We start from the raw sequence: 9,275 nt of genomic DNA on the forward strand, positions 1-9,275 counted from the left end.
ACTACTTGCTGCTATGGGCTGTATATAACTCATTTAACCCTGTCACTGTTACACATGGGATGAGTCTAGCCCTTTGAAATGAAGCTTACTGAAAATTTCAGTAAGCTTGCGCAGCAAGACAGTGCATTAACTTTAGCACTGACATTAGCATTGCACTGTGGGCTAATATTATTGCACCCTCTATGGCGATGCAATAATATTATTCTGCAATATCTTTTCCTCCTAGGTTACTGAACTGCCTTGCGAAAGGCAGTTCATTTGCATTAACCTTTTAGCTTAAATAAGCTATTAGCTATTTCTCTTACTTACATATAGTAAAAATAAACCATTTTTTTTTTAAATAAAAATTTTCTATACATATAATTTTTTTTGTTTTTTCAAAGCTGACACGTCAGCTGAAGCATACACGCTGGAAAATGTCAATATCTGATTGGTTGACACATAACATCTTGTATCTAAGCCTGTGATCTATGGTGCAGAAGTTGCCAGCCAGCTGCTATGATAGGTGGGTTTGTGTTCCCTCCATTAAAAAAAAATTATAATATTAAATATTATAATTAAACAGAATTAAACAGAATTAAATTAATTAAATTAATTAAATTTAAATTAAATTAAAATTAAATTAAATTAAATTAAACAGAAGCCCGCATCAGCTTGCACTGTGGAAGCTGACACTCAGCTGAAGCATGTCATACACATGGAAAATGTCAATCACTGATTGGTTGACACATACCATCTTGTCTCTATGCCTGTGACGTAAGGTGAAGAATTTGCCAGGCAGCTGTGATGTTTGCGTTTTTTAAAATCGTTGCTATGCGAAGCTGACTGGTCAGCAGCAGGTTACGTCATAGAAGCGGGAAAAGCACCATCTCTGATTGGCTGCCACGTACTACCAAGTCGTCCGAAGCTTCTGGAACTTTCTGCTTCGAGTCTGCTTCGGTCAAGGTAAGACGTGTTTGCGTTCTCTCCATGAAATATACTATTTCAATATTTCATTTGATTACAGTATTATTAGAACTGCTTAGACATAATGTGTTCTTTGAGAAATGTGCTCAATTTTAAAAGTTTGACTGCTGTGGAATATTTTGTTGTGGCTCTGATAGCATACCTGATAGCTTGATGGAACAGGAGTTTTGTAGATTTAGCCAATTTATTCCTAGCCCTCATGATATATGATATGGATCCGCAAGTGCATCTTATGTCACTTACCAGTCGCAAGTTGCTCTCTATAACAGGTTAATGTGTTATTCGGTTCGGTTCGAGTGTAGTACGGTCTGAAGCGCAGCACCTGCAGTCATTTATCTGTTGATTTTAGCGTGACTCAACAGCAACGAGAACATCGCAGCGGTTCTGGTTCTGATGGACTAATCAAACTTAGCCATTTTATTTTAGCTTGAATTTAATAAAATAAGTTCATGATCTGAGATTGTATCATTATGTTTGGCCCAGGAATGACAAAATAAAATATCTAGGTTTATTTTGTGTGTAAGACCTTTGACGAAAGCCGGTTAGCGAGTTGCTAACATGTAAACAAATGATGGTTCCGGTTTGCTGCGGAAGTCACCATAAATCACACAAAGGGAATTTGTAAAGGTGAAGATAAATGTTTTAGACCCACAGGAAGCTAAATAATTAAATGTTGCAGTGTTTTTAAGTCTCGTAAGTTTTTTTCGTATTTCTCTATGTGATATACAGTCATACATTGGGATTGGATGAGTTGGATGATTATATAGTAAATGACTTGGTTAATTTGGTTAAAGTTTATTTATTCAATTTGCATAAGACAAACCTGTTAGATTTATTTGTTTAATCTGTTTTTTTAATTACATTTTTGACCAAGTTGTAAAATGCGGATGTTTACACCATTTGTGAAAATTATATTGGTCCTGTTTAGAAGCCTCAGAATATTTTGAACTTTGTCCTTATATTAAGAAAAAAAACAACCTATTTTTTAAAAATATATATTTTTACAATCCTTTATTAATTGAAATTTATTTTTCTTGTATTTACAGCTTTTCTCTTGTGCGAGACTTGGCGATTTGGAAGTTTTCCACTGCTGCCTGCTGCGATTCTCACCTCTGCATCACCACATCATCTCAGACCTCTTTATCCTACAGACACATATTTTATCTACATATTCAGACAAGTTCTTTTGCACATAGTAACATTCAGTTACACGCACGCACACACACACACACACACACATTTAAATAACCGCCTTTCCCCCCCCAGGTGTCTTCTTTTTTTCTACTGTGGTCTTACAGGATGCCCCGTAGGGGACGGCGCTCCGAGGCGGCCAAGGTGAGATGGAGGAAGCTGGAGAGTGTGCCGGTCGTCGCCGAGGTATATCAATTACAAATTGCAGTAATTGTTTTTGTCTAACAGTAGTTTTTACTGTACTTTGGACTTTAAGCATGATTATAATCATTTCTGTGTTTATAGCCTGGGACACCACCGCTCGCACCCAGCGCTTGGAACCCGACTCGGTCTCCGCCGACGAAGGTAAGGCTGTCATTTTATATTTTAGTAACTTATTGTTGGATGATAACAGTCATTTGGTTTACTCATTTTATTTATGTCTTTAGACGTCCCGACTGCTGGAGGGTGGCCTGCCCTACCAGGTATGTTCATGACAAGTTCAGTTTCTTTTATGTAGAATAGCCCAATCCAGTTATGTTTGTACTTAATCTAAACATTTTTTAAATAATTCTTTTGCAGATGTCGCCCGTGGTTCGTCAGGACGAGGAGCCCCGTGGGCAGTCGACTTCTCCGGAGTCGCGTATGTATATCAGATCTTTGTTGTTTTCTTGTTAAATTTTCAAAGCCATTAAATCCTAATCTTGATAAATGCACATCTCTAAACAGGTCGTGGGACGGGGCGTCGCCATCGCGTGGAGACGTGGCCAGCTTCCCGGGTGACCAGACGGAGCTGCAAGTTGGTTCTGCCTACTGCCGAGGCTCTGGAGAAGAAGGTACTTTTTTTATCGATTTCATACACAAATCTTGGTTTGAATGATAAAACTCTATAAGCAAAACCTTAATGTTTGTTTTTATTTTTCAGTTTGCTCTTTTGGTTGGTGATTCCCATCTGCGTGCTATTGTGGATGGGTATTCTACCATGCCAAAGGGCGACTTCTCCTTAGGGATGCTTGCATCTCCCGGAGCTTCTGCGGAAGAGTTGCGGCTTGAGGTGCTGGATGCAGTTCTGCCTCGGCCCCCCGAGGTGATCTGTCTTCTGGCCCCAAGTAACAACTTGACCGCCAGCAGGACCTTCGTGGAGGCCGGAGCGGCGTTTGACGCTTTGTTGCGTACCGTCTGCAACCTCTCTGCTAATGTAAGTATAATATCCACTGCATTTATCCATAATCAAATATATCAGAAAACCTGGCATATGTTAATTTGTTCATTTATTTGTCTCAATTTTTACAGGTGGTCGTTGTGGACTTTCCCCCACGCCTTGGCGTGAAGGAAAGTGTGCAACAGCTGCTGCGGCAGGAGTTTCAACGTGTGGCTGCTCAGAGAGGTAAGTGACTTACACAATTTGTGTTTAGAGTAAAACTTCAGCAAATTAATGTTTTATAGTTTTCAGGGTTCAGATGTATGAAAAAATTATTTATTTTTCCTTTTGTATCTACTTTTCTCAAATTACGAGATTGTTAGTGTGACTGACATTAAGAATGACATTTTTCTTTTTTTCTGTCTAGGTGTTCGGTACTTGCCTGTCACTGAACACTTCCCGTTGAGCAGCCTAGCCTTGTGGAGCAGGGACGGCGTAAGTTGAATTGATTTTTATAATTGTATTGTAAAAATGTTATTTAGGTGTACTGTATTTTATAAAATATGTTTATATCTTCAGGTTCATCTGAGCGATCGTCCTGGGATGGAGGTCCTTTCTCAGTTGCTTGAGGCGGCGGTCTCTTCGCAACTTGAGTTAAGTGCACCGAAATCTCCAGCTCCTGTGATGTTGGCTCCTCCCCCCCCTGGGACGGCATCCCCCCCCGCGGTGAGACGTCCCCTGCCCCGGCTGGTTGTGGTTGGCGAGGTCGCTGCTCCGCGTCGTTTGGACCCCTTCGCCTGGACTGTGGTTGGTGGCCGTAAGGTACTGGATACATGTTTAGTTGATTTAAGCAAAATCTTGCATATTTAATTCTTTAAGAATCCATGAATGTGTATATTTGACTTTTTAACGTGTCTGTTTTGTGTCTGCCTCCCTGAGTGTCCATTTCAACTTTTCTTTAAAGTGCAGATTATAAACAACATACAAGTTTCTTTAATTGTCTTGAGGGCAAGTAAAAGTGGAGTTATGCTAATATAATTAAGTCTTATATATATATATATATATATATATATATATATAAAGATCATGTAAATGTCAAAAACCACCTATTTTTAGTTTACAAACATAAAATATGAAATGAAACATGACATCCCTTTGTTATTTGAAATCTCATCTTCAAACAATAAGTATGAGCTGTATTTTGTTGCTACAAAATGGGGGAAACTTGTGCAAGTAATGGTGAAAAGAGCAACTGTGAGAAGTGGTACCAGAGTAATGGCAAAAACAGTGAGACAGTGATATTGATTGGTGTCACACACACTTCATAATTTATATGTAGTTTGTAGAATCAAATATACTTTATTGATGTCGAAGGGGAAATTGCTTATTTGCTGAAAAGGTGGATCATCCAAGGTGTAAATATTAGTTAATACAAATGAAATCATAAGCAATATAAAATTTATGAAAATGTATACGTAACTGTGATATTGTAAGTAGTTTAAAAATGTGACTAAATATAAAATAAATAGACAAAATAACAAGCGCACACTTATTTTAATCTATAAATGAGTCCAGGAAAAACTTGGAGAAAAGACACTCACAGTCTGGTTATTGTATATGAAAAATTGTGTAACTAATAAATGTGCAGCAGCCAGGTTTGCTATTTTTTTAACTTGAAGTCAAAGAGGGAAACTTGGAGCCATATTGTGAGGCACAGTGAAGATTAAAATGATGATGATGGCAGTTTTATTAGAAATGTAGATAATCTGAGGCATAAAGGGTAAAATGAGGTAATGGTAGGGTCAGAGGCAGGTACTCAGAGGTCCAAGCAGAGGAATGGCGGCGCTGTACAGCTGTAAGGAGTCGATCACCAGGGGTAGAGGAAGAGCTACTCCCCCACCAGCTAGTAAGCAGCTTCCAGCCATGGTAAACTCCAGGAGTTAAGGTAGAATCCCTTTGTGAGTTTCACAGTAACAAAATAAACATTTTCCAACTTGAAATTTTTGTAACTCCTGTATGTATAGTAACAGTTTATCCAAAAGAGAAAAAAGTGACAGTTTAGGTTGTGCTGGAGGAAATACCACACAAAACACTAAGATAATTTCTTTTGAGGAAATGCAAAGGTAAAATCAAAGTTTGTTAAAAATGACAATATATGTATATACCTTGCTTCCACTGAATATAATTTTTCATTGTTTACAGTTGCCTCGCGGGGGCCAGGGTGGTGATGGCTATCCACAGGCCACTGGGAGGATGGTTGACCAACAGGTATGATTTTCTTTACCTCAGAGCAAAACAAGTGGTGTCCTCGGTGTACAAATGAATCTATTTTAAGCTATTTTTTTTTATTTTACAGGGAGACCTGCTGGATTCTTCCATCCCCCCGAATCCTGTGTGGTTCAGCCCAACGTTGCTGGAGGAGATGGACCGGATCGTTCCTGCGTCTGGCCTTGACGCTCCGATACCTACATGTTCTCCGACGAGGAAGAAGGTATTTTATTTTATTTTATTTTATTTTTAAAATAATCATTTGAATTTGATGTGCCACAGTTTGTTTTAACAATTATATAATTTCTTCTATTTTTTTATTAGAAGACGAGTCCGAGGCGTCGTCCAATTTCCGATCCCTCCAAGCTGAATCCGGTGGAGCGGCAGGTGTGACACTGTTTCAGAAAATATATCACAGTCTTTAAGATAATAAAATATATATTTTCAGTTTGCACCAAGTTGATAGCTTCTGTTGATTTATAGATGGAGGGAGCGCCGAGAGAGACCACCACGCCAGCTCGTCGCCAGGCACGGAGTCCGGTCCCCCCGATGGACGTCGAGGCCCCTACCGAGTCCTCTTCCGTGCCGCTGGAGGACCATGTCCGGGATGGGAGCTGCCAGGTAACTCCTTCCTACCATCTCAGTCACAACAAATGCGTTGTGGAGAAAGTTGACATATGTTGTTCTGTGTATGACGAAGATGTCAAAGATTGTCATGCACAAAAGCTACAAATGAGCACTGTGCAAAGTGATTTTATATATATTAAAAAGTGTATTTTCCGGTTTTTAACTTTGTGGGTGTGCTGAATTATTATTTGTGCCTTTTTTATTAAATTGAATATAATTTCAAAATTTTTGTTTTTTCAGATTGGCTAAAAAAGTGAGCTAATATTGTTAACAGATTAATTTCTGAAGTACAGAAAAACAAATTTTAGATGCACAAATATGAACATATGTATTTATATTGAAAACTGATCCAATACTGTTGTAATAATAGTATTTACCATTATGTTTATCAAAATTGTATTTCAATTAATTTATTTATCACCTGAATAATTGATTACTCAATTACAAAATACTTGTGTACAACTGGCCTAATTGGTGGTAGATAGTCATCAGGTGAACATTTGTATAAATACTGACTTTTTTTCTTTTAATGTGACAGGCTTCTGCGCTGGAACCCGGGATCAGCGGTCCACCTGTCCTGTCGGTAAGTGCCTCACATTCTCAAGCCGACAAAAGGTATGCTGCATTTTCCCGCAATCACCAGTGCACATGCATGGCACTCACATTTTTAGCTTACCACAATGAGGGGTTGCAGTTTGACACAGTGTTGCTTGACAGAGTGATTGAAAAAGGAGACCAACTTTATGTCGGCGTTAAACAGCAACTGATCAGTGATGGAACGTTTCGTGACAATCACTTGACATTTGAAGAGATGCCTGACCATGTGTTGACTGACAGGAACATCTATGCTGTACACACAACTGGTTTAAGGGTAGGTCATGTTTTTGCTGGTAGCGGGAGCCCTCAAGGATCTCGACAATTGGGTTTGCCTCTTGCCCTGCAACTGGAATGTCTGTCGGAAAATGTCACCCATGCTTTTCTTTTGGTGACTCCAGAGTGCATTGCAGTTTTCAGGGACAGAAGCGGTCGGTTTGGAGTTTTTGATTCCCACTCAAGAAATTCAGCAGGCCTGCCCCATCCCAGTGGAACTGCAGTAATGATGACTTTCTGCAAACTGTCTGACATGGTCAACCATCTGCTGAAGCTCTTTCGAAACCGCGGTCCCAATGCCACCTATGAGTTTGTGCCAGTAGGTTTTGTCAGGGACAATGACGACCCTTCTGAAAGGCCAAATTCTTCTCAAGATTTGGCCTTTCAGAATGTTTCACCTGGAGGCCCAAATGTAAATCCAACTGTTTTCAAACCAGAGAGCATCTCTGAAGAGGAAATGCCTCCTTGGCTTAGGGAAGTCGCAAACGTTTTAGAGGAGACAGCTCCAACTGTTCCAAATTTGTCAAAAGCATCAAAAGCCAAGAGAAGAAAGATTAGAGACAGGGTTAAAGCGCAGCAGGGACAGAATGTAAAAACAAAAATAAAAAAAAGTGCATATGAAAAAGACAGATATATAAAATCTCCAACATTTAGGACCAACAAACTACAGGCCTTAAAAGAAACATACATTCTTCATCAAGCACAGAGGAAGGATCAGATCAAAAATAGATATAGGACAGATGCATCTTTTCGGAAGAGACAAATAAATTACGTTATGTACAGATTCAACTTTGTCCGCAGCTTCAGAGCCAATCATAAAGCTTACATGGCTGAGTATATAAGGAAACGGTTCAGAGATGACCCTGTCTTTAGAAACACGCAAAAAGCATACATTAGGAATCGATTCAGAAACGATCCAGTCTTCAGAAGTAGACAAAAATCATACATCAGAAATCGATTCAGAAACGATCCAGTCTTCAGAAGCAGACAAAAATCACACAATAGGAATCGATTCAGAAGCAATCCGGTCTTCACAAGTCAACACAAAAAAACAATGCGTGAATATATGAAGGTGAAGTATCATAGTGAGTCTGCTTATCGGGTCAAACATAATAAAAAATGTGCTGCCAACAGAAGAGGAAAACTATCCAGAGAAGCACTTTCCAAAAATTTAACACTGCAACATGCTTTGCGAATCAGAAGAAAGTACAAACGAAATGTAGGCTTCCACCTTGAAACTCCACGCCCTCTGATGAGTGACAAAATGAAAGCTGCGATACAAAACTTTTATAAGAACATTCAAAACGGACCCACATATGTTTGTACCGTGTGCCACAGAGCTCTTTTCCCCAATCAAGTAAAGCACTGCAAACGAGATAAATATACCAAGAATATGTAGTAGCTGATTGTCTAACAGGTATGTTCATGTGTGTGGATCTGCTACCCCATGTTCTGTACCTGAAGAGAGGATGGGGGAGTGGATCTGCTACACATGTGACAGCCATCTAACTAGAGGAAAGATGCCATCGATTGCTGCTGCCAATAACCTTCACCTGGCTTCGGTTCCCACAGAGCTCGCGGAATTGAATGTACTTGAAAGGCAATTAATTGCAAAGATTTTACCTTTTGCTAAAATTGTTTCCTTGCCAAAAGGACAGCAAAGGGCAATACATGGAGCTGTTGTTTGTGTTCCTTCTGACATGGAAACAGTTGTAAACAGTCTTCCGAGGCCCCGTGAGGAAGCCCAGCTTTTACAGGTGAAGCTTAAGAGAAAAACCAAATATAAAGGTTACCAATACTTTTACACAGTCAACATGAAAAATGTCTTGGGTGCACTGAGAAAGCTTAAAGAGAGTCATCCAGATTACAAAGACATTAGTATAAATGAAAGTGCAACATTTGAGGGTTTCCAAGATGACCAGCCAGTTGAGGACTCTGATCTACAGGCAGAGGAGGCTGAAATGGATGCAGCAACAGACCAGCAGCCTGACCACATAGGGGCAGAGCATCAGGCACTTCGCCCTGGTCTGATCTTGGACACCTGCATGCAGCCTCCTGACATAGCACAGGAAGTATTGTCGTATGGAGAAGGGATTTTCAGCATTGCGCTCAGGGAACAAGCCCATCTCCTTCTTCAGTGGTCCAAGACTTGAAGCCAAGGCATACCCTGTGCATTTCCCAACTGGGATAAATACATTAGATGAATCCCGCCGTGTTGCACTTTCACCGAGTA

General features: G+C 39.8%; 2 protein-coding genes across 2 annotated transcripts; both read left to right on the plus strand.

Annotated features, from left to right (window-relative positions):
* The first annotated feature begins 1,992 nt into the window (after positions 1 to 1,992).
* Positions 1,993 to 4,300, plus strand: LOC122836271. The gene is made up of 9 exons (XM_044126097.1): positions 1,993 to 2,343; positions 2,443 to 2,502; positions 2,586 to 2,621; positions 2,719 to 2,779; positions 2,866 to 2,972; positions 3,062 to 3,334; positions 3,430 to 3,523; positions 3,705 to 3,772; positions 3,857 to 4,300. Exons 1-9 carry the CDS (start codon positions 2,266 to 2,268, stop codon positions 4,145 to 4,147), a joined length of 1,068 nt encoding a protein of 355 aa, XP_043982032.1. The 5' UTR covers positions 1,993 to 2,265; the 3' UTR covers positions 4,148 to 4,300.
* Positions 4,301 to 4,379: 79 nt separating this feature from the next.
* On the plus strand, positions 4,380 to 8,441 carry LOC122830086. The gene is made up of 5 exons (XM_044115145.1): positions 4,380 to 5,545; positions 5,634 to 5,768; positions 5,870 to 5,932; positions 6,029 to 6,166; positions 6,711 to 8,441. The coding sequence occupies exons 1-5, from the start codon at positions 5,423 to 5,425 to the stop codon at positions 8,439 to 8,441; spliced, it is 2,190 nt and encodes a 729-aa protein (XP_043971080.1). The 5' UTR covers positions 4,380 to 5,422.
* The last annotated feature ends 834 nt before the right edge of the window (positions 8,442 to 9,275 follow it).

This window comes from Gambusia affinis, linkage group LG01 (assembly GCF_019740435.1).
Source record: "Gambusia affinis linkage group LG01, SWU_Gaff_1.0, whole genome shotgun sequence".
NCBI lineage: Eukaryota > Metazoa > Chordata > Actinopteri > Cyprinodontiformes > Poeciliidae > Gambusia > Gambusia affinis.

Excerpts from the sequence above, each read along its gene's own strand:
- LOC122836271 (XM_044126097.1), top strand. The coding sequence starts at position 2,266 with ATGCCCCGTAGGGGACGGCGCTCCGAGGCGGCCAAGGTGAGATGGAGG. Across the intron at positions 2,503-2,585 it reads CTCGGTCTCCGCCGACGAAG|ACGTCCCGACTGCTGGAGGG; the intron begins GTAAGGCTGTCA and ends TTATGTCTTTAG. Across the intron at positions 3,335-3,429 it reads TCTGCAACCTCTCTGCTAAT|GTGGTCGTTGTGGACTTTCC; the intron begins GTAAGTATAATA and ends CAATTTTTACAG.
- LOC122830086 (XM_044115145.1), top strand. The coding sequence starts at position 5,423 with ATGACAATATATGTATATACCTTGCTTCCACTGAATATAATTTTTCAT. Across the intron at positions 5,769-5,869 it reads GTTCTCCGACGAGGAAGAAG|AAGACGAGTCCGAGGCGTCG; the intron begins GTATTTTATTTT and ends TTTTTTTATTAG. Across the intron at positions 6,167-6,710 it reads TCCGGGATGGGAGCTGCCAG|GCTTCTGCGCTGGAACCCGG; the intron begins GTAACTCCTTCC and ends TTAATGTGACAG.